Source organism: Mustela nigripes, chromosome 14, assembly GCF_022355385.1.
Source record: "Mustela nigripes isolate SB6536 chromosome 14, MUSNIG.SB6536, whole genome shotgun sequence".
In the NCBI taxonomy this organism is placed as follows: domain Eukaryota; kingdom Metazoa; phylum Chordata; class Mammalia; order Carnivora; family Mustelidae; genus Mustela; species Mustela nigripes.
Window position 1 is genome coordinate 41,132,357 of NC_081570.1, and position 25,858 is coordinate 41,158,214.

The 25,858-nt window shown below is 35.4% G+C and overlaps 1 protein-coding gene across 7 annotated transcripts in view; it reads left to right on the top strand.

Moving 5' to 3' along the window:
• The window catches only part of OSBPL9 (oxysterol binding protein like 9), a 168,419-nt gene that overhangs the window by 116,355 nt on the left and 26,206 nt on the right, over nt 1-25,858 (top strand). For 3 of the 7 annotated variants that reach the window (XM_059374718.1, XM_059374721.1, XM_059374722.1), the window contains 6 exons: nt 6,013-6,108; nt 6,868-6,915; nt 9,130-9,159; nt 10,047-10,097; nt 19,841-19,879; nt 24,047-24,137. In XM_059374718.1, the coding sequence (XP_059230701.1) occupies nt 6,013-6,108; nt 6,868-6,915; nt 9,130-9,159; nt 10,047-10,097; nt 19,841-19,879; nt 24,047-24,137 (355 nt within the window). Of the gene's footprint in view, nt 1-562; nt 632-6,012; nt 6,109-6,867; nt 6,916-9,129; nt 9,160-10,046; nt 10,098-19,840; nt 19,880-24,046; nt 24,138-25,858 lie in introns of all 7 variants that reach the window. The other 4 variants (XM_059374716.1, XM_059374715.1, XM_059374719.1 and 1 more) reach the window with 3 other exon arrangements.

Consider the following 25,858-nt stretch of genomic DNA (forward strand, 5'->3'; position numbering starts at 1 on the left):
GGGCTCAATTTTGTTGACAGTTTCAAATTGGTAATCTTCAAATCAATTGAAGTTGAATGAGTTGAGTATTCTTTAGGATTAAAAATAGAAATTCTTGCCCTGAGGAATTCCCTAGACCTCTAAATCCTGTTCTTCCTTTAGCTGAAGTGGTTAAACCAAAGAGACAATAGAGATTATAAATTACAAATGTTTCTAAACTTTCACTAATCCCAGGAAATAACAGATGAGTATACCCCACATAAAATTGTGATCTCATTAATATTTCTGGTTTCTTTAATAAACTTTTTTCATCATTAAACCAACTTATAAGTCATTTGGTAAGGAGACAAATGAGACCATTTTTCAAAAAACTTAATTTGCTAACAAATTTCTAAGGAACAGAAAAGCCAGTAAGTTTGGCATAATATTTTTTTTTAACTTACCATTTGCTGCTCATGTGCCTCCTTTTCCTCTGAATAGTTAGAGAATTTTCTCTTATTATTCCTTTACTTAATTATTGATGTCAGACTCACAGCATGGTAAAGTAACTTTCTATTCTCTCTTTTCCTTACTTTTATGGAAGATCAGTACCACACTTGCTTTTTTCCAGTCTTCTGGTATCTCTCCAGTTCTTGAATTTTCAAAAATAATTGTAAGTGATTCAATTGTAAGTATGCTCTATACTTCTTTCATTGGATGAAAGCATATATCTGTGATGTATGTCATCTCAAATTGCTAATTGTGAACATAAACTTTCCAGATACTCTCGTATCTGGAACAACATTTCTGCAAAGTTTTCATTATTTTAATGATAGGGTATGTGTTTTGCTAATTTTTAAAAATCATCTACTTTTGCCTGGATTCATGTTGTTTATTTTTTTACTAGGAGGCTTATTTCTTTGGTGTTTTTCTTTTGTTAAATTTTTAAGCTGTTACTTCCCTTTGTGGTTCTACTGATAACTTAAATTCTGTGTTCTTGTTATTCTGAACTTTCTTGTGAGAATTACATGGACTAATTTATCTATTTTCCTTTTCTCCTTTGCAACATATTTTTATTATATACTATTTTTTCCCTATGTAAGAGAAGACACTAAATACAGGGTACTTAGACCTTTACATTTTTGTTGTAAAGTAAGATTTGGTAGGAAAATATTACTCATTTGTTAATTTCTTTTTACAGTGTTGGTATTCAGCCGTAGCCCTTCCTGTTCTATGTTATTCTCCTCAGTTCCTCAAATTACTCATGACTTTCTTATTTCCTGATTCTGATCTCAGCAAGACCTTAAGCCACCTTTTACCACCTTTGCCTCCACTGTTCAATATTCTTCCTTTGTCACCAGGAATTACCTTAAAAGCTCTTACTCCCTGCCTCAAAAATTGCCTCCTGTACTGTTGTACTAAAAAAGGACCTCTGCAAAGCAGCTACAATTCATACGTATTTCAGACAGTTTTAAGGACATCCTTGCAATAGTCGTTTTTTAAATGGAGGTGAAGCATTTGGAGATATATATATATATATATATATATATATATATATATATATATATATATATATATAAAATATTTAATGTCCCACCTAAAGTCATTAATAGGAATTCATTTAATTTTTCTGACATTTGTTAGTTTTGAAGTGCCTTCTGAGAAGTGATGCTCTTCAATGTAAGTATTAGAAAGATAGTAGGAGGTACTCATATACAGCTTTGAGGCAGTTTGATATTCTTCTGCCAGTCTAGATATTATTTTTGAAGTTGGGTCAGATGTTTCTCTTTATGTATTTTAAACTGGATACATAGGTCCTGGCTTATGTAGAATCATGTGTTGTTCTTCTTGACTTTAAAAAATGTATGTTACTGAAGGTTGCTGGGGGGTGGAGGAGTAGGGAGGGGGGGTTGTCTTATGGACATTGGGGAGGGTATGTGCTATGGTGAGTGCTGTGAAATGTGTAAGCCTGATGATTCACAGACCTGTACCCCTGGGGCAAATAATATATGTTAATAAAAATAATTTTTAAAGATGTACTTTAGCTTTCTTTATTAGCAAAGTATTCTTGAATACTAGGGACTATTTTGTTTTCAATATATTTGCCACATAATTTTTTTCCTTTACATAGATTTCTAATTTTATGGATTTATTTAATTTATAGATTGGGTTTAATTTCTATTCTAATTTAACTTTTTTTTACACTACAGACCAGTTGCCTTTATTTCTCTGTAATAGTTGTGTTTAACCTAAACTTTAATGAATTCACACAGAAGTCATCAAAGGAGAACTGTGGTTCATCAGTATAGTAAATTAGGGAGCAGCAACCTCTTTGGTCCTGAATGCCAAAAGGGCAACATAACCACTTCGGTCACAAAGTGTCCACAAAGAACATGGACAAAAAGGAAAGAAGGACATGAAGAGGGGAGTGAGGGAGTAGACAAAGTGGAGGAGAAAGAGAGCAGAAAAGCAAGAGGAATCTAGGGGAGAGGAGTGCGAGGTCATGGGGATGACTGTATCACTTCAGCAACAGTTGTCCGACGCAGCAATTAGTACCACATATATTTATTCAAGGCTGAACCAGCCCTGGAGGTTGTAGTGTTGAATGAGTGACAGAGAATGTGTATCTGCTTAACTTCCAACCTAATTCTACAAGATGTCCCAGTTAGAAGTATGAAGTCACACCCTGTCTTAAAGGATCTGCTCTGTTCAGAGTTCTTTACAAAGAAGGCTATACTCTCAAAATGGTGTAAAGGACTATATTCTGATTTGTTTTAAAACAAAACTCCATTTAAAAGGACATGAGTAAGTGTAGGATTTTATATTGTAATGTTGAAAGAGAAATCGCTATGACTTCAAGGGAATTTTTATGAAATAGTGTATGTTAGGAGGTAATGAGTCCCTTGTCGAGTTACTCAAGTGAAGACTAGAAACTTCTTTGAGAGGGAGGTTGGACTAGATGGCTTTGTTTCTGTGTACTGTAAGTCATAATATGTAGCAAAATTTTGCATTTTCTTTTTGTGTGCATTATTCTTATAAGGTTGAGAAAACAGTTTAATTTCTATCAGTTGTCCATGTTACTGATAAATTTGTGCATGTTATTTTATTGATTGCAGTTGGGGCAACTATAAATACATAGATTTTCTTTCTTTCCAAAGATGTATGGGTTACTGTACAAGGGAGTTTAGGCCAGTTCTGGGATTTTATGCTAACAACTCTAGTTATAAACCACCTATTATAGGTTACATAAAAATGATTTCGTGAGTAGATCTTTGACTAGGATGTTATGCGTGGAGTTTATTCTAAAATAAAAGGAAATGTTGTATAAGTCTATCTAGAGGTAGGTCTGAGAAGAGAGCCAGGGTGAGGTGCTAGGATTACAGCAACATCAAAGGGTTGTTTTTTAAGAATTAATTTGGATAGTTTTAGAGCTCAGTAATTAATTATGTTTCCATTTATTTACTGGAGGGTTTTTAATGAGATAGATTTGTTCAAAAGGATATGTTAATTAAATTTTTATTTTTATTTTTTATATTTCTTTACAGTGTAACAGTATTCATTGTTGTTAATTATTTTTATAGTGGTAGCTAGTTCTAAATGGATTCAAAAGAGGGAAAATTCTTAAAAATCATTTTTTCTTATTTAGATGCTTCACTTCTTAATTTGTTTATGAATATGCCATTGAACTTTTTGATATTTCGCAAGCACAACAGTATTTTATAGATCTTAACTGGATCTTACAGTTATTAATAATTATGTTAAATTACTGTGTGAAACAAAACAAAAACTAAGTCGAGCAGTTCCAGTTTTTTCTGTGGTACAGTAACATGGAAGGAACTTGCTCCCTTCTTTTTTAATACAGTACTATAGTATATCCAAAATGTAACGGATTTATTCTTCCTTTTCCACATCTTTTATTACTATACTTCATATAGTAAATGTTTTTATTTTTTTTTTTTTTTTTTTTTTTTTTTTGAAAGATTTATTTATTTATTTGACAGAGAGAGATTACAAGTAGGCAGAGAGGCAGGCAGAGAGAGAGAGAGGAGGAAGCAGGCTCCCCGCTGAGCAGAGAGCCCGATGCGGGACTCGATCCCAGGACCCTGAGATCATGACCTGAGCCGAAGGCAGCGGCTTAACCCACTGAGCCACCCAGGCGCCCCTAGTAAATGTTTTTAATAGAACTTTTTTTGGTTATCCTTAAAAATAAAGATATTTAACCACAGTTTTATTACATATGTTGTTCATTATGATTTTTCTTCAACTTTGTCTTTATTCATGGCATCTCATTGGGAAGGGATTTTTCAGTACTCACTTCAAGTAGTTTCTTTATATGTATGTGGAAAAGGCCATTTTACTGCTTTTGAATTTGAAGTTGATTTTCCCGTGGTCTGATACAACCTATGGGTTTTTTTCCTGTTCTGATTCAGAATTTGAATTTTAGTTTGGCAAGAGCAACAATAGATAGTAGTAATTGATAGTGTTAGTAATTGTAGTCTTTAGTAGAGGTAGTAGCTGCCACATTAATAATAGTATGTGAAAAAAAAATAGTATGTGGAGGATGACTGTATTTGGCAGGTAAGAAAACAGCAGCTTAGAGAGACCACAGTATCTTGTTAGTGGCTGAGCTGCAGTTAGAAACCAGGCTTGCCACCCCATTGTTGTTTTCCATAATACTGTGTGTTCTTAATCTGGTGTTTGAGATAATGGCTCTAAAAGTGCTTTAGTAATAAAGTATTGTGCAAAGATGAGGTATTGGTGTGACATACAATGAACTCTGACCTCCATTTACTAAAATGGGAAATGTGAAAATGATCAGTAGGTGTTGGCCAACAAGTAAAGATCAAGTATGGTATGTGCAACTACTGTATTTTATCCATTCAGTACAGAATGTGGTTGGTTTGGGATTGTGACATAGTAGTTTATGAGCCTTATTTTATTTCCTTATTTAATTGTATGACATTTGGGCATCTTGTTCAGACTCCAGCTTTTTGTCTTTTACACCCAGGATTGATGTTTTTTTCACATATGATTAAGAACTCAGGTGGTTTTTTTGGTTTTGTTTCTTTTGTTGTTGTTGTTGTTGTTTTTTTGAGTAAAGTTAAAACAGGAATCCCATGCTCTTGAAGTTTAAAATTTTTAGCATACAAAAAGTAGGACATGCAAATGCTGGACTGTTAAACTTAGAAATAAATGGGCTCCTTAAATAAATAAACATTTACACCATGTCCAGAGTGTAGTGTTCATGCCAAGGGTGAATGTGAGTAGGAAACTTGATTAAGGTAAGCGTCACTTTCACTTAGAGAGGGCCCTCTTCTTAGAAGAGGTGATAATTTTGAGGTCGTTACTTCTTTTAATAAGGGAAGAAGAGAAAGCATCAGAGCTAATGAGGTGGGTTGGGGAATAGGAGAACTAAATAGAGTATGAAGTTAAGATTAAAGGACTGGAGGAATTAAACAAAAAGTGGGGGTAAAAAAAGGACTTAATCTAGGTGGTAATATAGGTCCTTCAGCTAAATTATTGTTGTTCTGGAGGTCACGGGGAGTCACTTTGTGGGAGAGAACAAAGTGAATGAAGAGCAAGGTCAGTCCTAATTTAAGAAGAAGCACACGTTTGATAAGGGAACAGAGCTAGAAGTTCAAGAGAGAGATAGATGTATCACTATTCTTGGAGAATTTAGATAGTTTAAATATACCTATTATTTATGTAAAAGTACTATTCTTACTTTATTTATTTTTTTTTTTTTTTTTTTTTTTTTAAAGATTTTATTTATTTATTTGACAGAGAGAAATCACAAGTAGATGGAGAGGCAGGCAGAGAGAGAGAGAGAGAAGCAGGCTCTCCGCTGAGCAGAGAGCCCGATGCGGGACTCGATCCCAGGACTCTGAGATCATGACCTGAGCCGAAGGCAGCGGCCTAACCCACTGAGCCACCCAGGCGCCCCTATTCTTACTTTAAAATTAAAATGTCATGTATGAAGGATGACGTATTTTCTGTACTAATAAACATGGCCTGGGTCTTCGTAGATTTATTACAAATTTTCTTTTTCTGTAGGGTTTGGATTCAGGATTTGTTCCTAGTGTCCAAGACTTCGATAAGAAACTTACAGAGGCTGATGCTTACCTACAAATCCTGATAGAACAATTAAAGGTATGGCATTAGTTTATATACTGAATTGGTATAAAGCAGTAAGTGTTACCAAGCTTGATTTTTAGTGTAAAAAATGATCTGATTTACAACCCCTATATGGTTCTTCAGCAATTTTTAAAGCTGACTTATTAAAAGATCTGGGTGACTTACTCAAAGATCTTTGCCGTTGATTATATTGATAAATAGTATGTATATGTAATGTACTTTTTTGATTATTAAAAAAGTAAATATTTAGACTGAGTTAGAAGAAAGTAAGATTAGATTCATATTGTTTTAAAATTCTGTGAAACTGCTCAATTTTAATGTGGTTCAATTTCTGAGGCCTTCATTTTTCCATTTTGAGGAGTTAGGGCATTGGATTTCTCTACTTCATTTATCATTGATGAAATTGTCTCCTTCAATTCCTACTTTAGAGTTAATTATAAGCAAAAGTCTTGGGAAGGAAATGGAGTATTGATAAACTAGGATGACAAAGCAGAAAGAATTTAGGTTTCAGTTGATATTTTAAGTTCTGTTGCTGTCCGTTTTCTTTTGCTTGTAATTTTACCAGAGTAATTGATCTTAATTGTTTGAAATAATTCAGTAGAATTGGAGTTGATACAGTCCCTTGAAAAAACACATGTTATTTAAAAAATACATATAGATCATCCCTGGAAGAAATGTATTTAAGAACTGAAGTTTCCTTTTCTATGATTAGTAAATGTATACAATATAGTAAAATGACTTGATAATATAATCGTTTTCTTTTTAATCCTGTAGCTTTTTGATGACAAACTTCAAAACTGCAAAGATGATGAACAGAGAAAGGTAAGTTCTACTGTCATTATTTTGCCTTAAACCGCTTTAAAACCAAGAGCCTTTTAGAGAAGTAACAGAAGGACCTCAGTGTTTGGCTACAGTAGTACTATGATATGGTACTATCGTACCATATAATATGGTGTGATAGTACTGCCATAAAAGATTCATGGGGGAATTTTCTGGTGAATTTCCATTATGGTTTCACAAACAGAAGGATAATGTACAAAATTTTAATATGCCTTTTTTGTAAGTACCACCTTCTTGGGAGTAAGTTCGTTCTTCTTGACGTTTTTGATATTGAAGATAGATAGTTATTTTATTAAATTGGTATGTCCATCTCTGTACCCAACTTGGGGCTTGGACTCACAGCCCTGAGATCAAGAGTTGTGTGCTCTACCGACTGAGCCAGCCAGTTGCCCCTGAGTTATGCTTTAAGTATAGTCCCGCTACTGCCCCCACCTTGAATTTCTGATAATTACTTTGTAGTTTGAGTAGTTTTCTTTTTTCTAGTTAACATTTTTCCTCCTTGATTACATTTCCTGCTGCAGTATCATTTCTTTATTTGCATTTCTTTTGACCATAGCTTTGCATTTGGCTCTTTAACACTACCTGTAATAACTCATGTTTAACTCCCTTTCCATTCTTAGTTTGGGAATTTGGTTCCATCTCATTTTTAAACAACTAGACAAAGTTTCAGGTGATTCTAAAACAAGTGTTTGTTTGTTTATTTAAATTCAATTTAATTAACATACAGTGTATTATTAGTTTCTGAGGTAGAATTTAGAGATTTAACTGTCAGTTGCATATTACACCCAATGCTCATTACATCAAGTGCCCTCCTTAATGCCCATCACCCAGTTGTGCCATCCTCCCACCTGTCTATCCTCCAGCAACCCTCAAGTTTATTTCCTATAGTTAAAAGTCTCTTATGGTTTGTCTCCCTGTTTCCGTCTTACTTTATTTTTTCTTCCATTCCCTTATGTTCATCAGTTTTGTTTCTTAAATTCTACGTATCAGTGAAATCATACAATATTTGTCTTTTCTCTGACTGACTGATTTTGCCTAGGATAATACACTATAGCTCCATCCATGTCATTGCAAATGGCAGGATTTCATTCTTTTTGATGGCTGAGTAATACTCCATCGTGTATAGGCACCACTTCTTCTTTATCCATTCATCTGTTGATGGATGTCTGGGCTTTCCCCATATTTTGGCTATCATGGACATTTACTGCTATAAACATGGGGGCACAGGTGTCCCTTCAAATCACTGTGTAGAACAAGTGTTTTAAAATCACATAGTCTATAAAAAAGACACAACATTTTTTCTTTTTCATTTTTTTTAAAGATTTTATTTATTTATTTGACAGACGGAGATCACATGTAGGCAGAGAGGCAGGCAGAGAGAAAGGAGGAAGCAGGCTCCCCAATGAACAGAGAGCCCGATGCGGGGCTCGATCCCAGGACCCTGAGATCATGACCTGAGCCGAAGGCAGAGGCTTTCACCCACTGAGCCACCCAGGCGCCCCACAACATTTTTTCATATAGGAAATAATGTTTTGTGTTATTCTTAGAAATCTTGAATCATATGAAAAACAGTTTTGGGGGCACCTAGGTGGCTCAGATGGTTAAGCATCTGCTCAGGTCATTATCTCCGGTTTTCCGATCAAGTTCCAAGTCTGGCTCCCAGCTGAGCGGGGATTCTACTTCTCCTGCTCTCCTCTGCCTTTCCCCCTGCTTGTACTCTATCTCTGTTTCTGTATCCTTCTCAAATGAGTAAATTTAAAACAAATTTCTTTAATTGTTTAAGTTTTTTAACAAGTATAACAAAATACTCCCTTTCTAACTTGCTTGCACTTGCCTAGAGTAATGAGTGCATTTTGGTAAATTCTTTTTTCTTTTTTTAGAGTTTATTTATTTGACAGAGAGAGAGCACAAGCAGGGGCAGCTGGAGAGGTAGAAGCGGTTTTCCCACCACCGAGCAGGGAGCCCAATGCAGGGCTCTATCTCAGGACTCTGGGATCATGACTGAGCCACGCAGGCACCCATTTTTTTTTTTTTTAAGATTTTATTTATTTCTTTGACACAGAGAGTGTACACAGAGAGGGAACACAAGCAGGGGGAGTGGGAGAAGGGTAAAATTCTTTAAATGATGAGTAAAAAAAAAAAAACAATACTACTTTGTGCTTCTCATTATTTCTTTAAACTTTTCATTTTTCATAGAAAATGGAAACTCTCAAAGAGACAACAAATGTAAGTTATGTGTTTGATAAACTCTGGCTTTGCATTAGAAAGTGCTTTAAAATGTTACTTCTATTTTAAGCTACTGCTTAAATTGCTTTATTAATAAGAGCAGTTGAGATTTAATTTTTATAAATTTTTACAAGAGTGTTTAAGAATTTTATTATTTTCTAAAAGAATTAAAAGGACTTGAATAATGCTTCTAATTAAAATCCACTTCATGTAGCATTTTATCTGTTTCTGGTCTTACTTGTTTTAAGAACCTTGGATAAAAAATGTCATCCATGAATAATCTAATAATTAAAATATATTGTGATTCAAGTTTTGTGATTTATTGGCCTTCTCACCTTATTATAATAGGCTACTGATAAGGTCTGTATTTTGACAAGAGCAGTTTTAAAAAAACAGGCAAAGTAATAGTATTCTAGTTTCACCAGTATTGTGATAGGATTCTTTACTCTTTGTAATTCCATAGAAGTCTTATATAGATGTTTTAGAAATTTACACTGGGATTCCCTGCTATTGATGTAAGAATTTGGAAGTTAATCATACTCACATCTTTTTCTGTTTGAAGTGATGAAAAACTATTTAGAATGTTATTCAATACAAATTAACAATTTTTTGGCATTCTTTAATGATAGAATTGCTAATAATAACTTCCTCTGACACGGTCAGTATAATAGAGCCTACTGGAATCCAGAGAGGGTATTTCTTGAATATAGACTTAAATCCTGTACATCTGGACTGATTTTTTAAAATTTTATATTTAATTTTATATATTTAATATTTTATATAGATATATAACATATTTAGTTTTTAAATTTTTATATTTTAAGCTTTAATGTCTAATGACCATTTTATTTGGTGCAAGATCCTAAAATCAGTATTCTGTTTTATAGAGCATGGTAGAATCAATTAAGCACTGCATTGTGTTGCTGCAGATTGCTAAAGTAAGTAAATTTTACTTTTGATTACTTTCATTTAATGAGATGTAAAAATTATAATGGCATTTTTCTTTTAGTAGCCAGGAGATTTGGCTCTGAAATAGATACCTTCCTACAGTAAATTGTATTGTGGGGTTACTGGTATATTGAACAACTCTTGTATTTGGATACTACCTTAGCAGCATGTGCCTGTTTTTGATAAGGTAATTTCTGATATGTGACTGGGAAAGAGGGGAGTATGTTTGAATGACTCACCCATTCCTTCCATTTTATCCATTATCACTGCTTGGAGCAAGAACATACTTTGCAAAACCTTTCAGAGATAAGCTTTTCTTAGGAGAAAAGGAATTAAATATTAGCAAGAGTTCTTTTTCTCATCCATAATAAGGAATATAATAAGGACATACTTTTTTAATTGTAGATTTTTTTTCAGTACTAAACTACATTCATGAACCGCTACTTTAATTTGCTGTTCTTATTCATGCAGTAAAATGTATTTTGAATCACTGTTGTGTGGTAAAAATTTTGTGGTTATTGTGCCTGCTTTTCTGAAAGATTTTGGTGTATTCAGCTTAAATGTAGATTTGATTGCTTGGTATTTTGAGAAATAAGCATTTTAATGTTTGAAAATAAGAATAAAAAAAATTCCCCCCCATTTTTGCTACCTGACTATAGCTCTGTATTTCTAGCCAGTGGCTAGAAGAGGGTAGGCAGTAGCCACTACTGGGAGTGATGTTTGCTTGGATTTTTAATTACTGGCCTGTTTTACTTACTCAGTTGCTTATATTTGTTGGCCTGATAATGGTAACTTTTTACCTAGTATGCTTAATGACACAGTCATATAGGATAATCTGTACTTCGATAGGAAGGATATTCAGCATATAAGTTAAAGGAGGGCATTTTCTTTCGAGACCAAAGTGGCAGAACTTTTAGGTTTGTTTTGTTTTTGTTTTTACCACTATGATGATTTCCTATGTGTGTGTCTAAATTTTTCATCTACTTTTGTGGATCAGAATATATTCTAAAGGGAGGATGGGGTTGGAGGCATAAAAGGAGTGGTAAGGTTTTTGTTTTTTTCTTGACTGTGAAATTATACGGGTGGGTGGGTTACCTACTATTACCCAAAAGCTTCTACAGTGTATAGATAGATAACCAGTAAACTACATCTTGCTCATTGTTAATAGGTAGGTATTTTAGGAATTAACAGTGCCTTCTCTTGAAGACTGAGGAAGTGGAAGAGCTGATAGTGTTTAGACTGGTTTGGATAACCTCTACAAGTCATTTAAGACTTAAAAAAAATACTTTAAATAGTTGGAAAACAAGGCAGCCAAGCCTCTTTCAGTAGCTCACCTTTTAGCTACCCATCAAGAACATTTTGATAGCTACCCATCAAGATTTGGAATGAGTTAGCATTCAGATTACTAATACTCCTTTTCATAAGTTTCTACTTCTCTTTTTTTAAGATCTTTTTTTTCAAAATTTTTAAGTAATTTCTACACCCAGCATGGGGACTTGAACTCACAACCCTGATATCAAGAGCCACATGCTCCACTGACTGACCAGCCAGGTGCTCCTAAAAGTTTCTGCTATTTAGTCCATACCTCCTACCTCTCTGTTTATTTTAGCCCAGCTTGATAAACTTATATTTCAAGGTCCTTCAGAACGGGTAACAAAGATAAATAAATGGAGTTTGGCTTTTTTAGTTTTCTCCAGAAGGAAGTTTTATTAAGGCTTTTGTATTCAAATACTATCCCTCAAATAATGTGTATATATGAACTCTCTGTATCTTTAAATGTGAATCAGACCACTTTATTAGTCTGCTCAAATCCCATTAAATGGTTTCCCATCTCACTTGGAATCCAGTCTAAACTACTTAGAGTAATTACATCACTTGAACCATCCATACTCTCTCACCTCGCTGGATCCACACTATTCCAACAATATTGGCTTTTTTTTTTTTTTTTTTTCATAGACAGACCAGACTTTTTTTGCTTCAAGGATTTGTATTTGGTTTCCTTGCTGCCTAGAAGGAACCTCCCCCAGATTTCCAGGACTCACCCCCTTACTTTATTCAGATTTCTGCCCACATGAAATCTCTTTGAAGAGACCTTCCTGACTGCTCTAATCTTTAATCTCTCATTTGTGTTTTTTTTCTTCATGGCCCTGCATCCGTAGCCAGATTTACAGGATATCTTGTTTATTGTCTCTGCGACCTGACTATAATCTCCTTAAGGACTTTGTCTTGTTTGTCATTTTATTAGTCTGCTTGGGCTGCCCTAACAAACCACCATAGACTGGGTGGCTTAAACAACAGAACTTTATTTTCTCACAGTTTTGGAGCCTACAAGTTCAACATCAAGATTCCTGCCAATTTGGTTTCCTGTGAGGACCCTTTTTAACTTGTAGATAGTCACCTTCTCAGTATATCCTCAGGTGACCTTTCCTTGGTGTGTGCACAGAATAACAGAGAGAGAAAAGAGAGGGAGTGGGGAGGAGTAGATGGAAGGGACAGAAGGAGAGTAGGGAGAGAGAAGGTGAGGGGAGAGCTCTGGAATCTCATGAGGACACTTACTAGGTCAGGGCTCCATCTTCAAGGACCTTATTTAACCATAATTTACTTCATTAGCGACCCCATCCCCAAGTACAGGCATCCTGGGAGTTAGAGCTTCATCTGAATTTGGTGGTGGTGTGTGGGGACCTGTATCCTCAGTGCCTGGAACAGTTGCCTGCCCCATAGTAGGGGCCTGATAATTATAAATTTCGAATGGATGTTTCTAATGCATAATTTTTAATGGTTTCCTAATTTAGTGTTTCCACTTCATGTGTGTTTTTTTTTTAGCCACCTCTCTATTGTGCTGTTGGTAAACATGGCAGAATTTATATCTAATATAAATATAATAGATATAAATAATATATAAATTATATAAATTATAATATAAATTACTAGTCAGTAATATAAATTACTAGTCATTTTGGAAGACTGTCCTTTATTGACAGGTTAGTAAAATATTGAAAACAGCTACTTCAAGAGATTGCCACCTGAGATCCCAAAGGGATATAGGAAGATAGCTAATCTAATACCTTTGTAGTTTGGAGTTTATTTAGTATTAGCTTCCTAGAGGCAGCATGGTATAGATAGGATTTTAAATCCCTTCCAGTTCTGATTCTTTAATTTTTTTTTTTATTCTTTAATTTTAATCTCACTACCAGAAGTTCCCCTCCTGCCTAAATGATTAATGCATTGGTTCCCAAACTTGGCTACCCATTGGAATCACCAAGGGATCTTTAACTAAAGTCTCATGCCTGGCTCCCACTCCCAGACATTGTGTGGTTATATGAGATGTTACCTAGGCTTTGGGATTTTTAAACTCCCAGGTGGTTGTAATATGCAGCGAAGTTTGGGCGTCACTTGCTTAGTGGGATTTTCAGGTGGGTTTTGTTAGTTCAGAAGACCTTAATTTTTGTACCATAGAAAGAGGCAGCTGGTGTTTCATGGGAAACTGCACAGGACAGTGGGGTAGGTGGAAAAGAGCAGAAATAACCTGGGAGGCCCCTACATTAGAGGACTTGACCAGTTCCTTATCAAGATTAGGTGATAAGACCTATATGGCACAACTCATATAAGCAAGTGAAATTAATAATGTATTTGACTCAGTATTTCCAAAATCACTTCAACATAAGCAGTATAAGAATTCGTTAATGAGGAACTTCATATTTTTTTTTTGTACTAAGTTTTCGATATCAAGATATGTATTTTACACTTTGAACCAGCTACATTTCAAGTGCTCAGTATAGCCACATGTGACTAGTACCTCCCAAACTGGACAGTACAGGTCTAGATTATCCTTTCAAAGTAGATTGTATATTTAAGTTGTCTTTGAATTTGATTATCTCCCCAGAACATTTTCCTTCATAGAGTTTTTGTTTTCATAAGTGTTTGTAAATTTCTCTTTTGACTTTAAAAAATAACGGGTTTGTTGGTGTTAATTCACATCTCATTTAAAGTGTATATTTCATTGGTTTTTGATATATTTACAAAGTTGTGTAATCATCACTGTAATCAAATTATAGTACACTTTTATCACCACAAGAAGAAACCTTGTACCTATTAAGTAGTCATTCCCTGTTCCTCTTTTCCTTGTTACCTTGCCCCTATTCTCCTCCAGTCCCTGGCAACCACTCATCTGTTTCTAGATTTGCCTGTTCTGGACATTCATGTTACTATGATCCCACAGTATGTTATTTTTGTGACTGACTTCTTTCAAGGCTCATTCATATTGTAGCATATATAAGGACTTAATTCCTTTTCATTTCTGAATAAAAGTCTATTGAATGGATATACCACATTTTGTATATTCATCAGGTGATGAACATTTGGATTGTTTCCATTTTTTTGGCTATTAATAAATAATGCTGCAATAAATGTCTGTTATAATGGTGTTGTATGGAGGTATATTTCCATTTCTTTTAACTTTATGCATGGCAGTGGCATTAACAGGGTCATCTGGTAACTGTCCTTTTCAGAAATTACTAAACTACGTTTCAAACTGGCTGTACCATTTTATATTCTCACAGTGTATTACAATTCCATTTTTTCCACATCCTCACCAATATTTGTGATTTTTTTTTTTTCAAGTGGCTTATAACATCACTATTTATAAGCTCACAGTTCTGTAGATCAGACTCTAAAGTGACTGGGCTGAGTCCTGTGCTTCAGGATATCCTAAGGCCCAAATTAAGGTTCTAGACAGATTGAACTGTCTGGAGGCTCTGGCAAATAATGCACTTCCAGGCTTATTCAGGTTGTTGGCAGAATTTAGATCCTTGTTGTAGGACTGAGATCCCCATTTCCTTGCTAGTTGTTGGCTAGAACTCAGTGTCAGCTATTAAAGGCCTCTCTCTGGTCCTTGCACAGATTCTACATCTTCAAAGCCAGCAGTGGCACATCATATCCTTCTCATGGTTTACATTTCTGACCTTCTCTTCTGCCACCAGCCAGGGAAAGCTCTCTATTTTTAATAGCTCATGAGCTTAGATCAGATCCACCTGGATAATACTTCTATCTAAATACCATATGGCTTCACTTACTTGGGCTCCGAAAGACAAAACAAATGAACAAAAGCAGAAACAGAGCCATAAATGGAGAGAATGGCTGGTAGTTGCCAGAGAGGGTGAAAAGTGAGGAGAGTGGGCAGAATGGGGGGGGGGGGGGTGAAAGGGAATGAGAGGTACAGGCTTTCAGTTATGGAATGAATAAGCCATGGGGATGAAAGATACAGCACAGGGAATATACTCAATGGTATTGTAATAGTATGGTAACAAATGGTAGTTGCACTTACGGTAACATAGCATAATATATAAACTTGTCAAATCACTGTGTTGTACACCCAAAACTAATGAAACATTATCAACTATACTTCAATTAATAAAAATAAATAAATAATGGATCCACAGGACTTTTGAATATGGAATCACCCCTGTGGTTGTCTTTTTGCTTATAGCCATTCTATTGGCATCTTGTGGTTTTCATTTGCCTTGAACTAAGGAATAGTGATGTTGAATATTTTTTCTTGTGCTTATTAGGCATTCATATACCTTTGGAGAATGTTCAAATTCTTTGCCCATTTTTTAGTTGGGTTGTTTGTAATCTCATTGAGTTGTAGGAGTGATTTTATATCTTCTGAATACAGATCCTTACCAGACATACAATTTGCATATTTTTCTTCCAAGTTTGTGGGTTGTCTTCTTACTTTCTTGATAGCATCCTGAGAAACATGCATATTTTTATTTTTTATGAAGTCTTGTTTATCTATTGCTTGTACTTTTGGTGGCTTATCTGAGAAGTCATTGCCTAATCCTATATCACAAAGATTGATTCCTGTGTTTTCTTCTAAGAGTTTTAACATTTTAGCTCATATTTTTTTATGATCCACTTTGAGTTCATCTTTGTGGTGTAAGGGTAGGGGTCTAAATTTATTTTTCTGCAGTAGATTTCCAGTCGTCCTAGCCTCATTCTGTTTAATCTCATCAAACTTGAATTAGTGTCTTTATTTTTTCTTGCATATAATTAGTAAATGTGTTGGTCCATAATTAAGGGAGCTTTAACTAGACCGCATTGCATTATTAGAGAGATGAGGGTGTATTGTATGTATTTTGTTGGTAGGCATGGTTTTAAAAATACTGGAGTCCTCTGGTCAGATGTCTTCCCAAATTATGTTGTGTTGATGTTTTTGTTCATTATCGTATTTCCAAATCTCAGTCATGCTGGTATGTTCTGAGAAGAGAATAGCTTTTGTATTAAGGAATGAGGGATTTAGAACCAGATAAACATACAGTATAATTTAAGTGGGAAATAGCATTCTTTTCTGTTTCATTAACATAATTCATATTGAATTCAGTCAAATCTCTAGTTCAATAATACTTGAGATTTAGCTTTAGCTGACCGTGATTAAAGACCACTTTTGTCATACTTATAAAACAAAAAGAAAACAATTTTTAAAAAGAAAGATAGAAGTGGGAGTGGGGAGGGGATGAATGTAGCCTTTTTAGGTAATAGAATAAAATCTGATTTGATCGTGTCTTAAAAGACCACAACAGTTAAAAAAAAAAAAAAAAAAGGAACCCTGTTTTAAAATACTCTGTAGGTAGCATATATTACTAGTTGAGAACATTTTGGGGAAAAGTTTGTCAGATACTGAAATTTGTTTTAAATTATACCAGATTTAAAAGTGGTTGCTTTCTTAGATAATATACATACATAATGTGGTAATCAGTCACAGCATAGCAAACTGAGTGTCTTAAAATAGCAGCACTCATTTAAATTGTGCTCACAAATACACAGTTTGGGTAGACCTCATGACTTGTTTCTGTCATGAAATGTCACTTATAATGACTCGATAAAGGGCTAGAGGATCTCCTTTCAAGGTGGCTCACTCACATGCCTGAAAAGTTGGAGTGGGGGCCTAACTTCTTCTCTGTATAGTCTTCTTTACAGCTGCTTGGATTTTTGTCACAGTATGGTGGTTTGGGCTCCTAGAAAACAAGGTGAAAAATTGTGACATTTCCATGACCTAGTCTTAGAAAATACATAGAGTCATTTCTGCTGTACTTAATGGTAGAGACTGTCACAAAGGCCCCCTTATGTTCTAGGGTAAGGGTGAGCACTAGCTCTACTGGGGCCGTTCCTGGAAAATTCACTCTATCACAAGTATGTAATATTTCTTTCCAGGAAACCCCTTGGAAAAAGCAATTTAATACTTAGAAATTAATAGGGGAAGGCCAGAATTAAAGTGTCATCTGAGCAAGAAACTTTAGTTTCTCTTTCTCTATAATTCTCAGTTTATTTTCAGCTGTGTCTGTTAAGAATTAACTGAGGGCGCTTGGCTGGCTCAGTGGGTTAAAGCCTCTGCCTTTGATTCAGGTCATGATCCCAGGGTCCTGGGATTGAGCCCCACATGAGGCTCTCTGTTCGGCAGGGCGCCTACTTCCCCCTCCCTCTCTGCCTGCCTCTTCTGCCTACTTGTGATCTCTGTCAAATAAATAAGTAAAATCTTAAAAAAAAAAAAAAAAAAGAATTAACTGAAATTTTGGATATTCTAAATATATAGCTGATTTTTCAAATGGGGGGAACCCCAGCATGAATTACACAGTTAAAATGCAGTCATTGAAAAGGATATGTAAAAGATACCTTCTGTGCCAGAAGTTCCCAATATCACCTTTAGGTTTGATGATTTTGATGATTTGCTTGGAGACTCACAGGACCCAGTGTATGGTCCTATTCATAGCTGCACTTCGTTAAAGCAAAGGATCCAAAGCAAAATCAGCAAAAGGAAAAGACACATGGGACAAAATCCAGAGGAAACCAGACACAAACTTCCAAGTATCCTCTCCTCTCCCAGTAGACTCAGACTGTGCTTACTTCTGCCAGCAACAAATTGTGACAACATACATGAAATTTTGGAGCATGTGCGTTGCTCAGTTGGTTAAGTCTCTGCCTTCTGCTCGGGTCATGATCTAAGGGTCCTGGGATCCAGCTGCACATGGGCTCCCTGCTCAGTGGGGAGTCTGCTTACAGCAGGGAGTCTGCTTAGCCTTCTCCCTCTGTCCCTCCTCCCCCCATGCTCTCTCGCTCTCTCCCTCCCGCCCTCTCTTTGTCTGTCTCAAAGAAAATCTTAAAAACAAAAGCAAAAACAAAAAAACCCGCATGTAAAATGTTGTCTACCAGAGAAGCTCATTAAAGACTCAACACCCACAGTTTTTCTTGGGACCTTGACATGTAAGCATCTCTACCTAGCACTTACCAAGATTCCAGACTTCCAGAAGGAAAGCTAGCTGTTAGCGTAAACCCTATTGTTTACTTAAACAGTTTAGGCACAGTGAGCCGGTCTTATCACATAAAGTGGTGGGGACTGTCCTGAAATCCAAGTTCCTAGTCATTAGCCAAAGGTCAACTTTGCAGGCTAATAAGCCTGCTATGTTAATACTTCTCTGTATCTGCACTTAAAAAAAATTTCCCAAATCTTCAAATTGGTCTTGGTTGACCCTTCAATGTGTATATTTCTGAGTAAACTCAGTAGTTAAAGAAAAAGTTACAGATAGAAATGAGATATAACTTGGCCATTATGTTTAAGACCAAGACCAAATACTGGTTTCTGTTAAAACTTTGAAATTTCGATTTCCAGATAGTATGAGCTAAACATTAAACAGTTTATTTAAAATTAAACATACTGTCTACATAATACAAATAATTGGGTTATAATTACAGAAATGAATATGTGTTGATAACTTTCCACCACCTTCTTCCTGAAGTACATCCTTATAAGCAAGACAAAAGAGCATATTAAGAACATGAGTTCTGAAACCAGACTATTGGAATCCTCGCTCCGCACCTCTCTCTGTCTCAATTTTCTCAAATGTCCAATAGGAATAATAATAGCATCTACCTTATAGAGTTATTGGTGGAGTAAGTGGAATAATAAATGCAAAATATTTGTCAGGTAGTAAGTTAATTCCTATGTCATTCCATGGATACAGTGATTATGTTTACTAAAAGAAAAACCTCATCTATTTAGAAAAGTATAATTCTTGGGCCTGTAGCCAGAATACAGGAAATCATGTCTTACATCCCAAGTTTTTAAGGATATATGATTCTTACACTTTTAAAGTGTAGTGAGGGGCGCCTGGGTGGCTTAGTGGGTTAAGCCTCTGCCTTCGTCTCAGGTCGTGATCTCAGGGTCCTGGGATCGAGGCCCACGTTGGGCTCTCTGCTCTCATCAGGGAGCCTGCTTCCCTTCCTCCCTCTCTCTGCCTGCCTCTCTGCCTACTTGTGATCTCTCTTAATCTGTCAAATAAATAAATAAATCTTAAAAAATAAATAAAGTGTAGTGAGAGTTGGGGGGTTGCGGGTTTTGTTATAATATACAGGGTCTTCAATCCTTAATTAGTGTATCTGCTGTTAATAGTTGATACTGATATGACTACACAGTTCCATAGGATATTAATAATTTAATTAAGTGCCTATATAGAAAAACAATTGCCATGCTGCTGCTGGTGGTGGATGTGTAGCCAGTGATGGAATTATGTTTGGCTAGTGATGTACAGATGGAATTAAAATCTCAATAGAAGCCAAAAAATAGTTTTCTAACATTGTTACTTAATAGTAAAATAAGCTTTCATAATAGGAAAGCAAGTACACAAGGACTTACCTAAGTAAAAGAATGAAGTTAATATTTTTAACGTTTTTCCTTAAGGACCAGTGTAATGCGGAGAAGCACGCAGATGGAATTATAGTAAGTTTAATCTAATCTTTTTCTTTCCCTTTACTTCTGCAGAGCATTATAACCAGTCATGTCAGGAGAAGCCTGAACTTCTACTCATTTTTCAACACAAATTCCTTTTTTCACCTACTCACTGCTTTTTGTTGTTGATTCTTGCAATTTTCCTTAAGCTTCTAAAGTTAGCCATCTTTCAGCAATCATTTGCAGGGGAAATGTTAAAATTTTTCTAAGTGTTGGTTCAGATTGAATCACTTTGCATGTGTTAACATAAGGGGTTAATCATGGTATGAAAATACAGCTTTTATGACTAAGGCATAACTCACAATGCTTTATTTCTTGTCAAACTTCTTTTTTTCTCAGATGAAAGCAGAAGGGGAGGGAGGGATTCAGTATTGAAACATACCCTAATCTATTTAATATTGTTAATTGGTTTCTATTTTATTTTTAGATTTTGTGTGTTGTGTTAACTGTCCTTGATACTGTGGTATATATATTGTGTTTTTATTAGAACATATTGCAACATGAATTCTTTCACTTATAGCCATTTTCTTATTCTTTCCTCCTCAGCATTTTACTCTTCCCTTAGGTTCAACCTCTTCTTTAAAAAGAAAAGAAAATTTTATTGTGGGTATTTCCCATCTGGAAATAAAAGAGTTTGAAGATTGTATTTGGAGTGACCCTATTTTTATGATAACTTCTCTTTAAAGGTCTCTAAAGTAGGAGGCTGCCCCTTTTTATTGTCCCAAGACTTTACAGATGTCTACTTGTCTGAGACCTGGAAACTTCAAAATCTTCAAAACCATCTCATGATTGTACTTAAAAGGATAAGCATCTTATCTTTATATTTGGTTTAAAATGAAAAAAGTTAAATATCGATATTGTTTGCATATTTCTTGAGAAGCCAGAGATAAGAGAAGAAGCATTTTTTTTTAAGATTTTATTTATTTATTTGACAGAGAGAGATCACAAGTAGGCAGAGAGGCCAGCAGAGAGAGAGGGGGAAGCAGGCTCCCCACTGAGCAGAGAGCCCGATGCGGGGCTCCATCCCAGGACCCTGGGATCATAACCTGAGCCGAAAGCAGAGGCCTTAACCCATGAGCCACCCAGGCGTCCTGAGAAGAAGCATTTTTAAAATTTGAATTAAAGACATTGGAATTTTTATTTTCTTTTCACAGTGTGAGTTCAGAGTTTGAGCCAGAGTGATACAATACAATTATGTGATCTAAATACAGTGTAATGTAATGTAGTATCTTTTCCTGAGCTACCACTTAAGATTGTAAGCCTCATGGAAAAGGACTATATATGTTGTCTAACATGTTATGGTCCCCAAAGATCCTAAGGAAAATCATGGTGGCAATTATTTTCTCTTTTTCCTCAAAGCAAAATTACTTTTTATTATGTTAAGAAAATTGGCAGGTTTTTTTTTTTTTTTTTTTTAAGATTTTATTTATTTGACAGAGAGAGGGCACAAGTAAGCAGAGTGGCAGGCAGAGGAAGAGGGAGAAACAGGCTTTCCACTGAGCAGGGAGCCCAATGTAGTACTCAATCCCAGGACCCTGAGATCATGTCCTGAGCCAAAGCCAAGCCACTTAACCAGCTGAGCTACCCAGACACCCCCAAAATTGGCAGTTTTACATACCAAAAATGCTTGGTCATTTGCAATTAAAAACATCTAGAAAATTTATACTTACAAAAAAATCTAAACTTTTAGAAAGTAACTGTGCTTGAATCACTGAGCAAAAACTATAGCATTTTTCTTTAAGAGTTTTTTTTTTTTAATTTTTTAAAAAAATATTTATTTATTAAGATTTTATTTATTTATTTGACAGAGATCACAAGTAGGCAGAGAGAGAGAGAGAGACAGAGAGACAGAGAGAGAAGGAAGCAGGCTCCCTGCTGAGGCTGTGGGGCTCAATCCCTGGACCCTGGGATCATGACCTGAGCCGAAGGCAGAGGCTTTAACCCACTGAGCCACCCAGGTGCCCCAAGAGTTTTTATTTTTAAAAAGGGAAGCGTTCATGGTTCAAATCTTAGACCCTCACAGCTAGAACCTGGCCCTGCTACTCACTAGTTGTGATCTTAGGCAGGTTACTTGACCTTTGAGTCTCAGTTTCCTCATCTTTAAAGAACGGTGGCTAGGTCTACGTCAGATGAACATTGTTATAAGGTACAGGATGAGCACAGAATCAATAAATGCTAGCTAGCTATACATAAATACATGTACATATAATTTTTATTTTACGTAAATGTTATTAATGTTACAGCTAGTTAAAGCTGAGGATTATTTGTGCTTCTAAAGTGCTGCACATTCATTTTCAAAGCAAGATGTAGAATGTCGTTTGACATATTTTAGCCTGAAATTGATTGAACAAGGGCTGTAGATAAGTATGGAATAGTTACATTTTCTATTAAGGCAAGCAACAAAAGATATTTGGTACTTGTACATGCAAATATCTGATCTTCACATTAGCTAAATCTTTAGATTTAGAACATTTCATCTGGAAGACAAAAGATTACATTCAAAAGATAGAATTTTGCTGGTCCCCTTTTCCAAAGTTATTTCTTAGTCTCTTCAGTAATTTTTCTTATATAAAAGGTGCAGATAAGGAGGTGACATACTCTCCTTCCTGTGAATCGATATTAATGGTGGAATTTTGCCTTTGTAAAGCACTTGGAGTTCTTTGAAGAAAACCATTAGGTAAAAATAAGGAATTTACACTGAAAACAGCTGCAGGACTTGTTGAGACATTTGTTTAGTTATTATGTGCTGGTCCAGTATCTGAAGATAGAATCATAAAGTAATAACCAGAAAGCCTCTGTAGAACATAAAATCCAGACATTTCTTCATGTTACAGAATGGGAAAGCGAGGACCATAGTAGATAAAAGATTTGCCAAATCTTGGTAGAATAAAGACTCTAAGGAATTAAAATTCTGAGTCTGTTTTATCTGTGCTCTTCCCAGTACTTCAAAACCTTCCCTACTTCATTTTATTAGGGTTTTTATTAGTGATTATTTTCAGGGTCTCTTCTCTAAGTGTCCTTTATTTTCCTGTTAAAATATTTATAGTCAGTAGACTATTGTGACAAACATCAGACATTCTTGTGCTCAAGTCAGTTGATTTAAGAGATCTGATTTAATGATTTTTAATATTTAAGCAGAGAAGGAGGTTTAAAGAAAAAATCAAACTTAGGCTTTAAATGAGAATGCTATAAAAACTTTTCCCTTAACTCAGTTTCCATTGCTAGGGTCTTCTAAAGTTTTATGAATACTTTTGGGGCTCATTCATCAGTAAGGTATTTCTCTTCTAAATCTCTTCTAAATCTGTTTCACTATTTCCTAAAATTTAGAAATTTTAGGAAATAAAATTTAGGAAGTAAAATTTACTTCCTAAATTTTACTCTGGGAGAGACCTTAGTTTAAACTTAACTACCCACCTCAAAGTAAAAAAGCATTAGTAAACTATAGAGTCTTGTTTTTAAAATGTCCTTATGCTAGCAGAGTAAGTTCTTGGCTTGAAATCAGAAAGATGTAGACATTTTTTTCCTCTAAAACTGTAACTGCATATTTACTTTTTTTCTTCTAAATCCTTAAAAAGAAAGCTTTCTTCCCTGAATCCCCCCAATTAGAAGATATATCTCTTTGCATTTAGTGACTATAAAACTAGGTACCTGTACATTATGTACACAGTGATAGAAGGTGGCAATAGTATGAGATGGAAAAATAAAATCCCAGTGGTACAGGTATATTTACCAGTTGTAGTTGTAATGTTTAATAACATCAGAGTAAGAGAGAGTATTTCTATCTTCAATAGAGAAACATTATTTGTGGTGAATTAAGAATTAAGTGAGAAGAACTGAATTCAGAAGTGACTATTTTTACTTCCTGAAATTTTCCCACACCATTTTACAACTCTTTGCAGGTTTTTTCATTTAGCTTTATCTTTCCATATGGCAGAAATTCTTTCATTTTCCCTCCTTACTATGTTTTGTTTTTTAAGAAACTCTTAGACTTCTATATCATAAATGCATTTCATTTCTTCTTTGCATTTTGAGCAGCATCTCTATATAGCTACCCTCAGGACTTTGCTGTCAGAAATGTGGGCATTTCGTACATTTGGGAGGGTGAGCACTGGAAGGGTATTTAATTAAAAATAACTATACTGTGTTTCTTTATCTTAGAGTACTATTAATCCTGTAGATGCAATATATCAACCTAGTCCCTTGGAACCTGTGATCAACACAATGCCTACCCAGACTGTCTTACCTCCAGGTAAGTATTTGCAAAAATGTTTCATTTTCATTGATTAGAGAAAACTTAATTTGTTCAGCTTTCATAAATCTTGAAGGGCTCATTTTTGGTTTTATTGTTTTGTCTTTTTTTTTTTGCTTTTTTTTTAAAGATTTTATTTATTTGATAGAATGAGAGAGCACAAGCAGGGGCAGTGGCAGAGGGAGAGGCAGGCTCCCTACTAAGCAGGTAGCCCAATGTGGGGCTTGATCCTAAGACCTTGGGATCATGACCTGAGCAGAAAGCAGACGCTTAACCAACTGAGGCACCCAGGCACCCTTTGTTTTGTTTTTTGATAAACAAAAGGAATCACAAAAATAGCAGCAGAAAATGAACTGGAAAAAGATGATAATATTTTTGGTTTGGGGGATTTTTTTAATATAGTGAAAGAGCTTTTGGTTTTCATAGTGAGATGAAAGGAAAACATGGTTACTAAGATGTAGATTAGCTGGTGGGACAGAATCCTATGACCCAGGATTCATGCTACCAAAGAAATCTTAATATATATTGACCTACTTGGAGGTAATCCAGAAACTTTCTATTTTGGGATACTTTTTATAGCTATGAAGAATACAAATGTTTTCTTCTTGATGGTGAACTCTAGGTAATGGAAGGGAAAGGTGAAATTTGTTACGCCTATTGATTAGAAGGGACCTGTATTTTTAAGTATAAAGTAATCAATAGTATTTTTTTTAAACTAACGAAGGCTTAGGGACAACAGCTGTGTGTATGAATTCCTTTTACCTTCTGTTGAATCCAACATTTCTGCTTTCTCGATGATTTAGTTAGGTCAGTAATGTAACAAAAAAATCCCTTTAAAAATACTTTTAAAGTAGGGGTGCCTGGGTGGCTCAGTCGTTAAGCATCTGTCTTCAGCTCAGGTCATGTTCCCAGGGTCCTAGGATTGAACCCCACATCTGGCTCCCTGCTCAGCGGAAAGCTTGCTTCTCCCTCTCCCACTCCCCCTGCTTCTCTTCCTCTCTCACTGTGTCTCTCTGTCAAATAAATAAATAAAATCTTTAATAAAAAAAAAAAAAACCTTAGAAGTATGTGAAATGCTTTTGCGAATTTTGATTCTTTAAGAGAATGAACATAATATCTTGGGCTGAAGAGGAAATAATACTGTGCCCCCATTTTATTTCTTTAAAGATTTGTGTATTTTTAAGATTTATTTATTTATTTATTTGTCGGTGTGAGAGAGAGAGTGTGTGACACACAAGCAGGGAGAATGGGAGGCAGAGGAAGAAGCAGACTCCCTGCTGAGCAAGGAGCCCAATACGGGACTTGATGCCAGGACTCTGGGATCATGACCTGAGCCAAAGGCAGATGCATAACCAACTGAGCCACCCAGGCACCCCTAAGGATTTACTTATTTTAGAGAGAGAGAGAGTATGCATGTGTGTGCAAGAGGAAAAGGGAAAGAATCTCAAGCAGGCTCCCCACTATGCGCAGAGCTCTAGTGCAGGGCTTGATTCCATGACCCTGAGACCAAACCTGAGTCAAAATCAAGAGTGGGACACTCAACCAACTGAGCCATCCAGGTGTCCCATGTGCCTCATTTTTAAATGATTTTATGTGGTTTGATGCTTAGAAAGACCTTATCATCAGAAGTGTTTGCTAGTTTTATAGAGCATTTTTGCTGAGGTTTGGCCTGCCTTGATTAGTCTCTTGATATCCTAATGTTTTAGATAAAATGGTAGTTT